At 33.5% G+C, this 19,623-nt stretch overlaps 1 protein-coding gene across 13 annotated transcripts in view; it reads left to right on the plus strand.

The window, feature by feature from the left end:
* The window catches only part of ROBO2 (roundabout guidance receptor 2), a 1,629,349-nt gene that overhangs the window by 1,511,659 nt on the left and 98,067 nt on the right, over positions 1-19,623 (plus strand). For all 13 annotated transcript variants that reach the window (XM_045851089.1, XM_045851086.1, XM_045851087.1 and 10 more), the window contains 3 exons: positions 8,438-8,562; positions 12,942-13,113; positions 19,179-19,384. In XM_045851089.1, coding sequence (XP_045707045.1) covers positions 8,438-8,562; positions 12,942-13,113; positions 19,179-19,384 — 503 coding nt within the window. The remainder of the gene's footprint in view (positions 1-8,437; positions 8,563-12,941; positions 13,114-19,178; positions 19,385-19,623) is intronic.

A 19,623-nucleotide genomic window follows, 5' to 3' on the forward strand; every position in this document is an offset into this window, starting at 1 on the left:
TTAATTGCTATCACACAATACATGGAGACTTTTTTGTGAGTGTGTTACACTTACCACCAAAACTCATTACTTTAACCCCTTCCTTGGAATTGCTTCACAATTACTATACATGTCAACCCAGAGACCACTTAGAGTACTTTATTGTTACATTTAACTAACTTCATGACCTACTTCAGTCATCAAATTTGGAGTAAACATGAGTACTTTTAGTTAGTTATGTTTAGATATTATATGAACCCTCATAATTAGTCCTCTCACAATCAATAAATTTCATAAGTGATTTAAAAATGTAGAGTGATAGCTGCATAATTGCAGTACATCTCTGCATCCTTGCTTGCACAAGGATTGAGTGCGGTTTGTGCATATGAGACTTGCCATGGGTGTAAAATAGAATGGGAGGTCCAAACAGGTGACGAATCTAAAGGTTGTAGTTCACTGTAGTCATTCCATTTCCTTTGACCACTTACTTGATTTTCCATATTTCTGAAAGCAGTAAACCATTTAGTACCTTTCCTTTTTCATTTCAACATTGAAAAAGCAATTATTGTTGAAAGAAAGAGATAGATATTGTTTATATTATGGAATAAAAATTTTTAATGTCAACTAAATATAAGGTTCTGGTTGAAAAAGAAAGCATATCACTCATCTGGAACATTTATTGCTGGGAAGCCAATAAGAAAATGGTTAATTGAAAAGATAGGCAGTTTAGCAATTTGATCATTAATACTCCTTGAACATAGTGACAAATGAATAAAATGTGATTAAACTGGCTTTATAAAAATGATCATTTTAAATCCTATATTCCTAAATTATATTTCCCATTATAAATTCATTGCTTCCTCTGAAATGAATTACATGTTAATAAGGTTGAAATCAAATATTTTATGACATTATGCATTTCCAATATTATTAACAGAAACTCTTGTGAAATCAAATGAAGTGTTAAATAGTAAAAATTAAATAGGATTAAATATGTTGAAGAAACAATCATTTATCAATTAGAAGCCAACCTGTTCTGATTATAAACTGAGTAAACATTCATCCTTTACTCTAGTTCTATATGGTATTTTAATGAAGTGACTTTTCATCTGTTTCTTGCCGATGGGAAAAGTATTTTAGTAATTTTTTGTAGGATTTTCTAGGCGTGGTTGTTAAACAATGTCTATTTGTTTCTGTATTGTCCACTCTGTGATGGTAACTACTCATTTATAGTCTTCGCATCATACATTTTCAATTTGGGTGGGGGAAATTTTCTAAAGATGGGTATATCAGAATCAGAAGATTTTTTTCACACAACGTATTTTCTTTAACATCCCTCCACCCAAATTACTACAATAATGAATCACTGTCCCTGTGGGAATGTGTCATATCCTTCCGGTCTGATAAGATGAAAAAAAAATTGAGTACTTCCTTCAGATCAAGATTTGTTTTTAATTTCCTATTTCAAGGCATTCATTTATTTAGTGTTCACTGTTTAAGACTTTTCCAGGCCAAATAAGGACACATTTCATTGCATAATGATAGACAGCACCCCAAAGCAGTAAGAGCTTACAACTTGAACTGAGGAAGTAAATCACATAGATGAGGAGGTGGAAATAGAGAAACAAGGCAATGCAAGCAAGGGCAATTGCCTTTCAGCAGGAAGAACCGAAGAAAAGTACAAGATGAGAGTGTATTCAGGCTAATCATTGTGGACAAGGTGGATCAAAGGATAATGGATATCAAGATGGGTTAACAGCAAGAACAAGCAAGTACATGTGTGAGTGATTGAAGGAGGGATAGCTGGAGAGGGTGGGAGTATTGAGAAAAAAAATGAGGTAATGGATGTTTAACTAGACTTACTGTAATGATCATTTTGTACAGTATACAAGTATATAATCATTATGTTGTATACCTGAAACTAATATAATATGTTAATTATACCTCAATAAAAAATAAATGGTAAGCCTATTCCAACCTCTAAATAAATAAATAAATAATAAATAAATAAATAAATGTAGGCTGACCTGCCAAAAGGCTGGAGTTAGTTTGGGAACAAGTGAGTGCCAGGATGGTAAAACCTTGGGCCGGTTGATGGGAACCAAAATGCTACACTGAGGAGAATCATTTGCAAGCACTGCAAGGACAAGCAATAGAAAAAGTGCTGTTGGCTTTTTTTTTTTTAATTTTTATCCTCACCCAAGGACATATTCATTTTAGAGAAAAACGAAGGAAGGGTGAGGGAGAGGGAGAGAAACATCAATGTGAGAGAGAAATATTTATTGGTTGCCCCAGTACACACCCCAACTGAGGATGGAACCTGCAACCTAAGTACGTGTCCTGACCAGAATGGAACTCACAACCTCAGTCTAAGTGAAAACATTCCAACCAACTAAGCCACACTGGCCAAGAAAGGACTATCAGCTTTTGAATAAAAGATGACTTGTAATAAGTATACTTAAGGAAAGTTGTACTTACAGGTAGCACAGAAAGAGCAAAATCATAAGGTTTTATGCTATTTTAATAATTAAAGCAATTATTCAGAAAAATATAATGTTATAGTTTTAATAATATCATACCATATTGAAAATCATATCAAACAATGTTTACACTTCCTTTTGGAATGAGGCACAACAAATTCTCAGCCAGATTATGGCTTGAAATGAACAATATAAATGTAGCAACTCAGTGTTTAAGAGGTCCAACTATGGCATCAGATGGGCCAGAAATCAAACTCATTTTCCAAACTATTGCTTCAATCTTTAAAAACACTGTGTACCCTTTATAAAACTCAGTTTACTGGTCTTTACATCAGAATGGTAGTAGTTAAGACATGAGGCTCTTGGCTCTTTTCCTTACTGGATAGCTCAGTTGGTTAGAGCATCATCTGATGCACCAAGGTTGCAGATTTGATCCCCAAGTAGGGCACATACAAGGAACAACCAATGAATGCATAAGTAAGTGGACCAACAAACTGATCTCTCTCTCTCTCTCTCTCTCTCTCTCTCTCTCTCTCTCCCCCTCTCCCTCTCTCCCTCCACCCCCCCCATCAATAAGTAAAAATTTAAAAAGACATAGAGCACTTCAAATATTAAATAATGTCTCAGGATGGTTTAGCACATTTCCTGGTACTTAATAAACACTCAATTAATGTTAATTATTGTTGTATTAAGCAGTTTTTGACTCAGCAAATCTTACACACAAGCAAATGATAGAAGTGTGTACTTGCAAATTATTCTTATAAAATTATATAATTCTATCAGAATTTAGCAAGCAAAAATATGAAATAGCATAAAGAGTCATTTTCTACTTGAGTTTAAGATTCAAAGTTCAAAATGTTTATTATTACAGAATAAGAAACTATTCACTCGGGCACAAAATTGTAGCCAAAGAAAGAGAGCCTTTCAGTGTGCCTGTAACCACCGTCACACATTAATGTATGCAACTGAGCATGTCTGTCTCCATGTTCATGCCTGCCATAGAAAGTCATATTTTACCATAAAGAACAACTCTGAACATGATGTGATTAACCTTTAGGGTCCCCATCCTCTCATCTGCAAACCCACCTCATGCTTGGCCTATGCTTTCTACTAATGTTCAGCCAACTGATTTCCATATCACCCACTCACTCTCACCAGGGGGCATTAACATAGCAGAGCTGTACCGTGACTTTGATTGAAGCCAGCTTAGGCTGAATGCAGTATCAAAGCATAATTTAGCAGAAATCAAATCTAATTTACTGCATATTGTATTTACATTCTCAAAATCCATGTCAAGGGAACAGTGCCAGACCTCTGATCTTAACTGACCTTTTTATATTTGGGTCTACTTCTTTGGAAATGGCACAGCATACTTTTTTATAGAGCTTTTGTTCCTGAGTTGTGATGACTATACCCGGAATTGGGCCACTCTGTTTTCTTCATCTTGCTTCTTGTTCCAGCTGCAGCAATAAAATATAATCCCTGAACAAATTAAGCCAGTAGGTTATTACATCATAGTTACAAAAGGTTCATCTAATGTTTTGGGGTTTTAGAGAGGATATAAATATGCATTTTATAGTCTTTTGTCTTAGAAATACATAAGAGAATTGTCATTTCTAGAACCAGCCTATTCTTCTGGAGTTTATAACTGAATCTTTTCAACTCACATTGGGTTAAATGTGTGTTTTGAATTGTCATCTTGAGGACCTAATCATGTTTTCTTATATTTAATGAGAGCAACCACAGGGAATCCATTTCATGTATAGCAAACTTTGTGCCATTGAACTGTGTTGATAAAATTCCATCTCTTTGCCTAGTCCCTCCCATTGGTGCCATCAGCCACATACTGTCTTTCAAACCATTTTTACTGCCACCTGGCAAAAACACTGGAACTGTGAAGTGTTATCAGAAGAATTATTAATGCAGTTTTCATTTTGTAACTTCAAAACTAAATTCCTCCAGCTGATATCCCTTCACCAAAGATTGTAATATAGATCTTCAGCAGAGAGAGTCTAGAAAAGTAAAAGTGATTGTTGCAATTCATTTCTTGGTCCTACTTCAGATGACAATAGAAAAGAATGAACATTTTCAGAGATTAAATACTCTTTAAATATTTTGCTTTGTTAAATGCTTTAATATCTTAATTTTTAATTTAAGTATATGGTAATATCATTCCAATTCCAAAGAGGTGATTATGGCTTCAGTTCTGGTGACAAGGAACTACTTGGTACATTACAAATGCACTATATTTATAACACCTTGGAATGAAAGTGCAATATAATAAAAATCACGTAAAAGGATATTTCATAGCATGAATAACACTAATGCTGATAACAGTTTGTTAGAGGTCTTTAAAAATTTAATATTGGGTAAAAACTCAAATTATAGTAATTTTCTGGTGTTTTAAGATTATGTCATTAGTAGTAAACATTATGTTTTGATATTGCAGAATTCCCTTGCCCTTTAAGAATTCTGATGAGATGTTCTCTTTAGGTGCAACTGTGAATTGCAATTCTCAACTGAATTTTTTGCCCCATCTTGCTGAAGTTTTCTAAACTTTTCTCCTTTAAATTTTGTTCTTTCTAAAACACAAATCTCGTTATATCTTTCCTAAACATTTTGAACAGATCTCCGTACTTTTCAGGGCAAAAATTAAGATCTTTTAACAAAGTTAAATTATTTGGCCCTACTTATATCACTTTTGCAACCCTGATTTTATTCTTAAAAGTCATTTACACTCCCAGTTCCACAGGCCCATATTGATTGCTTTCTTTCCCAGGTGACTTTATTCCTGTTGCTCTAGTTATCTGCTCGTGCATCCAAACACAACTCAAGCATGGCCATCTCTCGACATCTTTCCTCTTCTTTCCTCATCACCTGGTGTGGTTTGCTGCTTTTCTATGCTTTCTTCCCCAATGCCCTCTGCATTTTCTATTATTATGGAAATCATAGTCAACTGCATTCTATTTTATTTATTTACTTATTTACTTAGAAGTCTCTGCCATTAGCCAGAACAACTTTTTTTTTAATTTGGCTTTCCATCCCTTGTATCAAGCAGAAGGTCTCATAATTTTGAGTCAGTTAACACATTTTGAATGAATAAATGGATGTGTCATATATTTTAAGCAAAGTAGACGCATAGATGTAGTCATTTGTCAATTCATATTTGGGGGGCTGTGTTTTAACATGGTGTTAAAATAGTAAGTTCTGATTCCAAAAGTATTTTGCAAAGTCACTCATCTAACCGTATAGGTTTTGTAAACTTGAAAAATCAAATTCAAGGAAGGCTGACATTATATTCAAAGTGCAGATGGTAATTTTACTATAATAGATACAGAGTAAGCATAATATCCTTAAAGCTATAAAATATGTTTGCATTATTTTCATTTGCTGTTTCATTTGATGACTTCAATCATGTGTATTCTGTTATTACATTTTAAAGATTAAAGAAGAACTTTATAGCTCATATGGGCTCAAAGTTTTTACTAATTAGTTATATGAGGAAATTCAAATTGTTTCTGGTCCAAACAGTACAAATGAACTAATAAGCTGAATATGTAACTTTTACCAAAGACTGTTAACTGATTTTTGACTGAACTGACTTTTTATTTTTTTTATAATGAGAGAGAATCTAAGTTTCTCAATACTTTTTTGCTTCATTAATGTCCATATTGGCACTAAACTTTTCTTTCATGGAATTAGTAACAAGTAAAGAACTATACATTGAATTTTAACTTTTTCTTAATAGATACAATTTTTCCTTGGATATTATTGATGATAAAGACCACTCTTAATTTTTTTTTATATGAATATCTGGTGGTTTCATACCTTTCCTGAAAAATGAACACTGTAGTTTTAAAAATTGTTCCTGAAGTAGTTTTTTAACATTGATTAAACTATCATTCTTACTAGAAAACATGGAACAATAAAATCAATGTACCAGCTGATTGAGTGGAATTGTGTAGAAATAACAAGAAGATTGTGTGAAGCAAGAAATCTCCTGAAAATGCAAGGCAACATAAACCATATGCTGTTCAAATAGATCCATAAATCTGAGTTCTTTATTCAGTTAAACTGAGTCTTCTGTTATCTATAGTTATAGTAGATATTTTCACTTAATAGATTTATAACTTCTCTCCCTGGGGTATGTGTTGAATGTGTTGAATTAGGAAGCAGTAAAATGGAACACCAAAAAAATAAGTCACCACAAATTTCAGTGGCTTTTAAAAAAATGCTGCTGCTGTTTCTCCGCTAGCATTCTTGTAAGAATGAGTAATTGGCTGTACATTTGAGGCTACCCTATATTTACTCCGTTCTTGGACCTGCACTATTTACTCCTGAAGAACTGAAAGGATTCTGGGTAAAGGCCTTTCCTGAATGAGTGTCACTTATTGTTAGACTTTTTCAGAGTTCAAATTTTGGGATTGTTGCCATGTACACCAGGTTCTAAAAATTAGATTTGATTTTAACATTTTTTCTTGGTCTTAAGTTTTCGAGCATGAGCCATGGGTTAAAGTGGAAACAGATGATTAGAAAAGCCGTGAAGTAAACATACTGTTTTTTCCTTCAATGGGAATGGCTCTGTTTGAAGAAGATGTCCTTGTGAGAACTTCCAGTTTTACTGTCTACTTTACAACTAACCCCCAGTTTAAACCTGAACTTTCCTGGGATTTTTACCACCAGGACCCCCAACTCTGCCTGTCTTCTTTTCTTTTGAAGTTACTTGTGAAGAGCTCTCAGTATTTTTCCCTCTACCATTTCACTAGTTTTCCCGCCAGACTTCCTACCTTGTCCATGAATGCACCCCCCTCACAAGCTTTACTACATTCAGGAGAGGGTTGAAGCTTCCAAAACTTTTTCTTTGCACTTATTACTCCTCAATTTGGAAAGAGTCTGAAGCTAGTGTGGCTTCTCAGGACGGTCTTTGACTGGCCCTATTTCTGCTGTATTGCACACTGTGCACTAGATGTGTTTTTGCTTCTTGTACCTGGCTCAGTGAGCTCCACTTATCTGAATGCCACCTTTTCCTCAAACCCCCATAATACTTCTGCATAAAGTGTTTCTCAGCTACCGGAACACACAGGGATTCCCTCCCTCCTGAAGTCCCATCACATTTATTATGTGTTGTATAACTGAAATGCTCCTCTGCTCTTCTCTGAGAGCACCTGCATCATAGAATTTACCTAGTTTTAGATGCTGTTTTAGGTTTGCTGCTGTTGTTAACATTGTTAACATGTATTGTCTTTTACATTAAACTATGAGTTCCCTGATGGCTGCATGACCAGTGCTTTTTTTCTTTGTGTATTTAGTGCCTAGAAGGGGAATATAGTAATTATTTCACTGATTCCTATGTATCTAAATGAAATGAAATGAACTAAGTAGAATCAACTATTTTCATACATTTATTTATAATATTATTTATCTGTATATGTAATCCCCTTCCCTCCAATTCTTCAATGTCTTCAACACTTCAGCTCTTCAGTTCTGCAATATAAGCACTTTGAGAATAGGGATCATACTATATGCCTCAGGTACCCCTGTGACTAGTACCATGCCTTACAGATATTATAAAAATAAACAATATTTTCAACAAATGAATTTCATAGAAAGGAAATGTTTCAGTAATGGAGTGATTATTTCCTATCTTGATCTATCCAAAACACAAAAGTAAATTGGGAAATGACACCTTTCCTTAAAAACACTAGAATATCATAAAAATCTTTTTTTATGCCACCTTATGGCCTATGAGATTATAATGTACACCATTTCCAATGTGTCAATTAGTAAGTTTACATCTTTCCTGTGATACAGTGCTGTTTTCCTCTCCCCAGTGTTCTGAGAAATGCTTAAAAATAAGTCAAATGGTAGAGCCTCTGTCTGGCACTGAGCAATCCACCTAGTACCAGACTTGCCCTGTGATTATCTTTTACTTTGTCCACAGTTTATATTTACACACTTTCTTTCCTTTTAAATTATAGCTCCTCCACAGTTTGTGGTTAGGCCAAGAGATCAGATTGTTGCACAAGGGCGAACAGTGACTTTTCCCTGTGAAACTAAAGGAAACCCACAGCCAGCGGTTTTTTGGCAAAAAGAAGGCAGCCAGGTGAGTGTGAGCTTGACTGCTTCTCCGAACTCCCCCTCCCATCTCTGGTGATCCTCCACATTTGCCTTGTCTTTCCGGTTGTCAGTGTGGATTCACTTTAATTCCAAAACAGAAATCGTTCATTTTAAACTAAATGGGAGTTAGATGTTCTAATAGAACATGCTTTATTTTCCAGTATTTTCTGAAATTCTGTATCTTATATAGAATACATACAGTTCAGTGAAACTAAATTATCTTTAAAATTCTAACTAAAACTGTGCCTATTTAAAGTTTCTGAAGAGAAAGCAATATTGTTTTCTATCACTGAGCTACCTTGGGATGATTAGGCAACATAAGCATTTAGAACATCATGTCTTTATATGTAGTTCCATTATTAAATGGCTGGGAAACCAATTTCAATTATCTTTCATAGGTACGTAGTATAAATAAGGGTTTTTATCATTAAGTTAAGCATTCTTCTGTTTAACAGTAGGAGAAATATTTTGTTCCATCATTGCTTCTGGAGTCCACAGTGTGGTTGGACAGAGAATAACAGATTACACATCAGAAACAATCAACACTTGTTTGGTCTTTGCTGGGCACTGGTGGGTCCTCTCTGGGCAGAAATTCTCGGATTCTGTGCTAAACTCAATTGGATATGCAACTTTTCTCATTTAAGACTGGGTCCAAACACTGACAACTACTTAGCCTCTTGGTTCTGAGGTTATGTTTGGAATTCCCAGCTTAAACCAGATCAGAAATTATGTTCTTTGTCTAAGAGTTTATCTGTGCATTCCTGAGGCACCTAGACATACTTTATTTGGACATTCCAGAGTCCTTGGTGGTAACCAAGGAGGCATATAGTTCCAAGGAAGAAACCTACTGGTGCACCTCAGCACCTTCCATTGTGTGTCCAAGTTCTGGAAGATTAAGGGAAACCATGATTAAGAGATTCAGAAGAAGTAAAAACTTTGCCAGGAAATGGGGAAATGTTTGAGACTTTATTAAGAGAACCTGTTGATCAGAACTCAGATAGGATCACCTGGGTAGAGAGGTACCAAGAAGTCCCCCTCTGCCATCTTATTTAATTGTTTTGGATCCCTACATATTCTTGTACCATCCAAGCTAGCAGTTGAATCAGCTTGATGTGGATGGGTGCAGTGTCTGTCTGCCCTCCCCGAATGTGTCTTGTTGCAGTTGCTCCCCCTGAAGTGAATGGTATGTAAAGACAGTGACGGGACAATAAAGTTCTGACAACTGCCTTACCCCACATCAGAATCACTCCAAGCCTTAGTTTCTACTTTCTTAAAATCAGTTTTTAACTATACAATTGGTATCTACTCATACAATTCCTTGATTCTTAGCATCAAAATTACTCTTGGGTGAAAATATCACAAACTCTAGAGTGTAAAAAGACATGAGCTATTACAACACACAACCTGAAAAAAGAAAGAATTCTAAAGCCATCACCCCCTATGATTATACAGTCTTCGTAGTGCTAATTGGCTTTACTGAAAATTAATTTTCTTAATCTAAAATATGAGGATAATACATTTTACTTCACATAAGTTATGAAGATGTTATGATTAAGTTTAATGTAAAAGTGCATTACATATTATGAAGATCAACAAAGTGTTATTTCTAACATCAAGGTAGAAATTAAAAAAATGCAGAACACACCTGCTTTCTCCAGTGTTCTGGCTGAAGTGGCAAGTTCATGCTTCTGCTCAGGTTAAGGCTGTGAACGTCTGACATCTTCCTCTGCCTGGACACTATTGTCCAGGACCAAGGAGAGGCTCAGCACCACTCTGCTCACCTCTGCTCCCAGTGCCTGAGGTGGCAGGGACCGGTGACCCTCAGTGAGTCCCGGTAACTGCAAAATTCTTCCTCCTACCTGTAACTCCCTCCCTCGACCTCAATGGGAGCTACAGGGTATGTAGAATTACCCCCTTGAGCTGCTTATAGTAAATACAGTGGTATAAATATATTATTAACATTATGCAAAGCAATTTGAATGTTGCAAATTTACACTTTAAGTCCATGTATTAAAATCAGATCCCATTACAGCATCTCCAATTATATAGATACAGCTTATATCATGTATGAATCATGTGTCCTAAAATAGCCCCAGATTTATGTAAGATATTGCATAAAATATGCTTTGGTCCCATGGCCAAGTAAACATGATATTTAAATATGCTACACTGTGTTTTAATGGTGTTTAAAGAAATAATGCTCAGTCTCAAAATACTTATTTTCCTGTTATTGACAAAGTGTTATGTAATTCCAGAGATATTAATCTCTGGACAAATGTTTCCAGTTAGATAATTTGATTTGATTTTTGTCTTAGGTCTGCCCTCTTTTATTCACCTGTCTTCCTCACATCAGGAAGAGGAGAGGAACAGAGACAGAGACAGAGACAGAGAGGCTGTGAATGTGAACGGAAGAGAAGTGCTTGGGCAAATTGTAAATTTTCAAATCATGAATTGGGGTATCATGAAAAATCGATCAGTCTTTCTCTAGTACCCAATTTTTACAGTGATCTATGACTATCAGTAGAGAGAGTTAAGAGCCTAGACTTAATGGTCCATATTCCTCAATATGTGCTGATAATGCCAATTAGTACTAATAGGATGCCCAGGCACTTCAAAGCAAGAAGAGCTCTGTACAAGTCCTAAGCTTTGCTTGTAATCTATTTTCTTTTACCTAAGTCATAGAAGCAGGGAATAAAACATGATGGGTTAACCTCAATCATATGCCATTTTTCATGTCAATGAATCATTTTGAAGGTGGACTAATATTACATTGTAGAGGAAGAGATCCCAGAGAGAATTAAACCTATCTGATGTATTAGTGCTATGTAAATTAGTATTCTAATGGCTAATTGTAGGAAAGTGCACACTTTGAGTTATTGTATCATTTTCAAGTCGCTTTAAAATTTAGACCCTTCTTTTTCAGATGGTTTATTTCAGTAATATATTTGGATTCTGTAGGAAAATTAACTTGTTCTCAAATTATCTTTCATATGTATGAAAATGCCTAGCCTTATAATATACATTTTATTACAGGGCAATAGCACTTTGAAATTACATTCCTGAAATGCTAGCAAACATCACTTCTTTTAGAAAGGGTTTAACAACACGGTAATGTTTATGTAAAGTGGGCTTATAGTGTCACACTTGAATCTAATAAAGTGGACATTCATCATGTTGCAATAAAGAGAAGAGCTTCTAATTAAAGTAGGACATCATTCTCAGGATTAAAGTCATTTAGCGTAATTGAAAAGTGTTAATACCCTATTTTATCCTCTTCCATTGGTATTACTTCAAGGGTAAAAAACATTTTAAGGTGAAAATGTATCTTATGCTTTAATTGAATGTTATTACCTCCTGATTGTAACGTATTGAAACTGTTTAATTACAAACCTGGAAAATAAATTACTATATTGAGAAACAGACCACAGAGGGTTATAATATTCTGTTTTGTAAATAAGTATAACATAAAAATTGATACATCCTTATTTATAATCTAACTTAGAAATATATCTCAATGATTTATTACAGCCAAATGTATTTCTTAATTGAATAACAGTAAGCAACATAGGTCATGGAAGTTAATGTTACTGCTCTCATAAAAAATTTTAATTGTGATTAGGCTGCTTGTATTTAATATAAGATATACAGTACACTAAATTTTCAAGAAAGTACACCTATATAATTCTTTAAGATTACATACATACTTCAGAAACATTCTTCACCTTCTTTTTATTTTCACTGACTTGCTTAATCTGGCTTGCTCTACAGCATTCATTCCTCATTCATTTCAAGGGATTTACTATCTGCAGAAACCTTACAGCAGAAGCAGATTTGGTTCTGTGTCAGTCTCCATCACACCTTTTTTTGGAAACACCTTTAAGAGAAAGTCTGTTAATTACATCAAATATTAAAAGTGATCAGCAGAAAGTATATTTTGCATTCTTTAGTCTCCAGTCTATAAAATATATAGTTAATGTTACATTCCAGATTCTCAGTGTCTATGAGTTGAGTCAGATAAGCATTATTCACCTATTTTACAGATGGTCCAACAGTGTTTCAAAGATACTAAGTAATTAATGAAATTCAGGGAAAGAATAAATGGTGAAGATCCCTGTTTTTCAGATGATTGTTCCTTCAACTAGTACATGCTGACTTCTTAGAACATGTTGTTATTACCTCATTTGGGAAAAGTTTCTCAGTTAAACACACTATGTGGAATTAAATTATTTCAGCATTATGTTTTTCTTCAAATCTATGTATTTTCTTGTTGCAACTACATTTTGTATAATTGCAGTCAATGTTGTTAATATAATTTTCTTTCCAAGAGGGGAAAGCATACTGATGAGATTGTGTTTGCTTCCACAGAACCTGCTTTTCCCAAACCAACCCCAGCAGCCCAACAGTAGATGTTCCGTGTCACCCACTGGAGACCTTACGATCACCAACATTCAGCGTTCAGACGCAGGCTACTATATCTGCCAGGCCCTAACCGTGGCAGGAAGCATCTTAGCAAAAGCTCAGCTGGAAGTTACTGATGGTGCAGTATTATTAGATTTGTCTTATGAAAATTATGGTTTTTATTTCAAGATCCATATTTGACCATGTGAAATTTTCTGATTTGTTAAATTATTTTAATTAATTCTTATCCCCTTAGTTTGAATCTAGGTGAAATAACATTTTTAATAGTTTCTAGTTCTCTTTGATTTAATAGCATTTATTTTCCCAAAGAATATCCAAGACAATCTATTTATGCTCAAAAACATAATGATCCAAAATTTTAAAGAAATGACTTCATACTCCCATTGTATAGACACATTATCTGTATATTTTATTTAGTCTTTTGAAGACATCATTGCTTTTAATAGATATTAATTTATTTTACTAGAAGAGAAAGATAGCATCTTTAATATTATCGGTGGGAATAAAGATGAGCTTTTAGTTAGCTATGACATCCTATGACTTTTTAATTATACATTCACTATGTTAAATTAGTTAAGCACCTTCCAAACTACTGCTGGGTGCTAAAATTATTATTATTTTTGCACACATTTACTATGAATCTTAACTGAAGCACCTACAATCCTAGTGAAAGTTGGAAAAGATGCAAGACTCTTCATAGTCTGATTTTTTCCCCAAGAGCTTGTCTCAAATGACAGGTAGCAAAATATAAATATTTTGTTAACCTCTGAACATGAATTTAAGCCCTATTGTTTGATGTTTTAAATTAATTTTTTTCCTGCTTTCCTATATTTTTGAGGTTTGTGGGATTTTTTTTTTCCTTACACTGTGAATCTGAGATACAAGACCATTGGTCTTTGACCTCTCTGATTCTCTTCTTTCCTTGCTGGTGAAATTTGATGTGCTTTCCTACAATTCACATTTAAATGTAGATTAAAAAGTCATTTAAAATTAATAAAAAGGCAATATATTTTAATGTTCATAGTATTGCCCGATTCAGCACCATGGCAGGAATGGAAGTAAGTAGAACAGGCAAACATTGGCTGCGGGGACCCGGAGTCGTTGATGACCGCACCTGCTGATGCTGCAGAGGTTCGCTGCTGTGGAGCTGAAACAAGTCAGGTTCAAGGAGGGTAGCAGTGCTGACAAGTTCTTCATAGATGGACATCTTTGATCTATCATACTTCTGTATTTCTTTAAAAGAAATAAAATATAAATACTAATCTTTGTTAAGTATTTAAGTTTTCTACTCTGAGCAAAAATGTCCAGGTATATCTACTTGGAAAATAAGATATTCTAGACAAAGGCTGAGTTTTAGTCTACACTATTACAAAACATTCCAAAGAACACTTAAAAACTACTGTAATCCAGTGAAAATCTTAGAGTATTTTACAAAATACAGACTATAAAATATTTCTAAATAAAGAAAGTTTTGTGAAAAAACGGATTTGTAGAAAACAATATTGATGAATTAGAAGAGCTGATTTATGATACGACTAATGTGGCTTATGAAGAAGATGGATGTTCAGAATTATGTCTAATATAATAGAACAGAAACTTTTGTTTTGAGGATTTATATTACTTGCTGACAAAATCACACCAAACAGTAGTTGTACTAGTTTTGTTTCTAAGGTCAAAATTAAGACAGTGATAAACAATTTGAAATTTGATGACTGAGATGTCTCTGGACATTTTGCTACAACTGACTTGAACATTAATTACTACATTGATTTTTACTTAAGTATGCAATCACACAATCAAGATCTTTTTGCAAAAATGTTGAATGAAGGTTGTAGAGTTACTAGTAAAGCAATCTAATTTCAAGGCATACACATGTAATGTCATTACAAATAACTCTGTCTGCAAATGCTAATTTGCCACATCGGATTATGACTTCAACTTATATGTAGTGTTTTGAAGTTTTTAGATTGGTTAGCAATGTAAAAATATGTGAGTAATTATTTTTATTTTTAACATTTTTGTGTGCATGCTCCAGACAATTTAGAGCCAGTTGAAGTTCCAGTGTAGAATGAAAGCATATATCGTGTTCTGAGACACAAGCAAAACATCTCTAGAGCAATGTTTCTGTTGTTACATTTTTGCACTTACTTTTTTCAGAAATATTTTTAGCTCAAGTGTTCATATAAGATGAGATTGCTAATGGTGATGAAAGGTGCTATTGAGTGACAATTTTACTGATTATAGATTGAGCTAAGATACTTCAATATACTCGAGTTTCAAAATATCCCTTTAAAGGGCCTTCTCATTAATTCACTGGTACTGTTTCTTCTTTTCTTTTACTCTTTTTCTTTAAGAAAATTAGAACTTTGTAACAAGAATTCTATGAGTAGAGTCAATAGAATCTAAAATGACTGATGAGAAGAAATGTACTTATATCTTATATTGACAAGAAATTTCACACCATGATCTTATAAGAATGATTTATTGGAGATTTACAATGCATAGTTAGAGAAAACCACCGAGTTGTTGACAGGTCACTGCAAACTCTAAATGTTCATTTAACCATTGACCTTAATGTCATGGAAACCTGTGGTTATCTTTCACCCTGTAACATGCTTGAACTGAAAATTCCTTCTGGCCAGGAGATTTTTAATTACTTTATTGATCAAGCTCATTTAAAATAGGATTAGCTACACATTTGTGAAGTAAAAGAAAGAGAGGGAGGGAGGGAAGGAAGGAGGGAGGAAAAAAGGAAAGAAGGAAGGGAGGGAGGAAGGAAGGACCTAACTAGATGTCTTTTGGCTATATCTAATGATTTCAAGAATATGAAAATAAAGTCAGGTTATAAGAAGTTACCTGAATTCTGTACAGATATATAATTTGAAACAATTATTTAAAATTTACTGAACAGTTTTTACTCTACTACTGCAGATCCTTTTTTTCATTGAATTTAAAAATTGTGTTTTGTGAATCGCCCTTTCCTTTTTGGCCCATGAAGAAAATAAATTATATGAAATTTTCATTTGAATATCATTTGTTCAGTTATTGCCAGATATATTATAATTAGCATAATATATATTTTCACATTCTCTCTTGATTAGTTTATTCATTTCTAAAAGTGAAGAATTAAATCAAGGAAATCAATGAAATAATAGGTCTCATTTCTGCTTGTAAAGAATTCATGAACAATATTTTACTGTTGTTTTTAGGTTTTTATAAGGTTTTCTACATTTTACTGTTGTTTTTAGGTTTTTATAAGGTTTTATAAGGTTTTCTACACATAAGGTATATATATATATATATATATATATATATATATATATACACACACACACACATTTTAATGTGTATTTTAATGTAGTAGATTTAGGCTGATTGAAAGTCTACTACATATTTCCAGGCAAGGGACCTGTATAGTAACGTCTATTTTAAATTAAAATTGATTGGCTTTCTCATGGTAGACTCTAAAGGGGTGCTTAATTTATTGCTTTTTTCTCAAAACTGTAAACCATAGTAATAAAGATGATGCATATAAGTTGACAAATAATCATATAAACTGACATTTATAGAAGCCAGTACACAAAAAAGATGAGAGCATTGATAAGCAATATGGCTGTTTGATTATGAACAGTGTAATACAACATGAAATTTTTGACAAAGACTATTTCTTTTCACAGTTGCTTAGCAAAAGCTAGATGTCACCATAATTTTCCCTTACTGTAGATATTATATAACATATAGTATATAATACACAATATATAATATATGCATATACAGCAATAGTTCACATTCTTCAAGTGTCAACTATGTGTGTGTGTTTGTATTTTGGAGAAATGACTGATTTTACAATTTGATCAAGAATTATATAGAATAAGCCGGGAGCATCTTGTAGTATCAAAAAGTAAAGAAGTAGCCTAGTCTAGTGTGTCTTAGTTGGTTTGGGGTCATCCTGCAGAGCAAAGGGTCACCTGTTTGGTTCCTAGTCTGGGCACATGCCTGGGTTGTGGGTTGGGTCCCAGTCAGGGCACATATGAGAGAGGTGGCCAATTGATGTTTCTCTCTCACATTGATGTTTCTCTTCCTTTCTCCCTTCCTTCCCCTTTCTCTAATAATAAACAAATAAAATATTTTTTTAAGTAAGGAAGTACTAAATAGCCTCACACATTTTGGGGGTTATAGGGTGGGTATGAAAGGAGCACTGGAGCCAAGTGACTGAAAGCTCCCAATGGCCAATGTAGAAATTTGACAGCAAAACAAATAAAGTACTATAGGATTATAGCTAAAAATATGTAATAAATCTGCAAGAGTCCATATTGATAGAAATGATTGAGTAAATCAATAAATGGAGAAGAGATAAATCTGTGCACAAGATCCCGTATATTTTTATAAATACTCTGCCCTTAACGAAGTGGAACATAACTCCCCACTCTTTAGTGTGGATTCCTCCCTAATGGTGCAGTTGGGAAAAGTGGGAAAGGTAACAATACATTGGAGAAACCTGAAACACACCCCTCAGCCAGATGATCACAGTTAATGGCAACAGTAATATCATTTTTATAATTTTTTTAAAAAATTTCACACCCTGGCTGGCATAGCTCAGCGGATTGAGTGCAGGCTGGGAACCAAAGCATCGCAGGTTCGATTCCCAGTCAGGACACATGCCTGGGTTGCAGGCCATGGCTCCCAGCAACCACACATTGATGTTTTTTTCTCTCTCTCTCTTTCTCCTTCCCTTCCCTCTCTAAAAATAAATAAATAAAATCTTAAAAAAAAATTTCCACTCACCTATCTCTCACCCCCACCCCACCCCAAACCTCTGGGAACTACCAATATGTTCTCTGTATCTATGATCTTTTTTGTTTGTTTTTTTTGTTACTAAACTCAGATATAATTTTTAAAAATGGATATTTAGATTTTTTCCATTTTTAAAAATTTAATCATTTTTATTTATATATTTTACTGATTTATATTTTTATTTATACACAGGCACACACAGAGTCGACCCTTGAGTAATGTGGGGGTTAGGGATACTGATGTTCTTTACAGTTGAAAATCCGCATATAACTTGACTCCCCAAGATCTTAACAAATAACCGGCTGTTGACTAGAAGTCATACTCATAAAATAAACACTTGATTAACACATATTTTGTATGTTATGTGTATTATATATTGTATTCTTACAAGGAAGTAAGCTAGAGAAAAGAAAATGCTATTAAGAAAAATACATATAAATACATAAAATAAAAAATGTATTTTGTATAATTAACCAAAACTATGCTAAAGTTTTTAGAACTGTCTCTTCATTTTAAGACAGTTGTCCTTGGACCTGGACATGTCAGTTTTATTATGAGGTGGTTTTCTGATTAGTTCTAGATAAAAACTTGCTTCCAATTACCCATTTAAATGATAATATAGATTGTGATATATTTCCTAAAGCATTATGAAAATATCTAATGACATAAAAATAAAATTTAATAAAAACACTGAAATAAAATATTTTGAAATTATGGGAAATTCACCCAGCAGACAGAAATTTTATATTCCCACTTTTAAAATCCCAATGTTTGTTATACTATAAAGTTTAATTTGATTGCTTATCTTTGCTTAGTTTTAGGGACTAATTAAATAATATCATATAAATTGTATTACTATAATCTAAAGGCTACATGTCACAATTTTAGAAATAAATTATTTATAATCAAATATTTTAACATCAACAAAACAGTCTATACACATACAGCATGCAACGGTGCTCTGAAAGATGAAATTATGTATTATGCCTATATTTATAATAAAAGCAAAAGTGAAATTGATTTTATGTATGTGTCTTCCACAGGCTTTCTTAAATATACATAGGAGATATAAAATAGACATTTTATGAATAACTGTTAGAAATTCTCCATATTTTCATTTAAAATAATTAAGCCTTTCAATAACATTAAGCTTTTCTAAAATGTTAAAATTTATGCCATCATCTTAATTATAAGTAGTTCAAACTAAGTTATATATAATAGTATGGCCTCAGTATAGTTTGTACGATGATAGATATTTGATGGATATAGAATATTCAGAATAAGTTATAAGTAATATATATAATTTGGGGGCATTAACCTTACTTTCAATATCACAACTACTGAATTTTATGTAAGTTAAAATAGTCTAAAAATATCTTTATCCTTTAGTTTTGACAGACAGACCTCCACCCATAATTCTGCAAGGCCCAGCTAACCAAACACTAGCAGTAGATGGCACAGCATTGCTGAAATGTAAAGCTACTGGTGATCCGCTTCCTGTAATTAGCTGGTTAAAGGAGGGATTCACTTTTCTGGGTAGAGATCCAAGAGCAACTATACATGAACAAGGAACATTACAGATTAAAAATTTACGGGTAAGTAATATTTGACTTGTACTTTGTATTTTTATCTCAACATAAAGTACCCCCCTAGTGAAAACTGTGTTGTGAACTTCAAATCTTATATCCATGCACAATCGCTTTACATTTTATTATGGGCCGTGTTAGTTCTTAATGTACTAATGATGAATTCAAATTAGAGGGAATATCATTGTCCTTGTGTTACTCATAAAATTTTATTTTTTATTATTGTTTATCCTGGTACAGTTGTTCCA

The sequence above is a fragment of the Phyllostomus hastatus genome, unplaced genomic scaffold (assembly GCF_019186645.2).
Source record: "Phyllostomus hastatus isolate PE091 unplaced genomic scaffold, TTU_PhHast_1.1 phas_contig_86, whole genome shotgun sequence".
Taxonomy (NCBI): domain Eukaryota; kingdom Metazoa; phylum Chordata; class Mammalia; order Chiroptera; family Phyllostomidae; genus Phyllostomus; species Phyllostomus hastatus.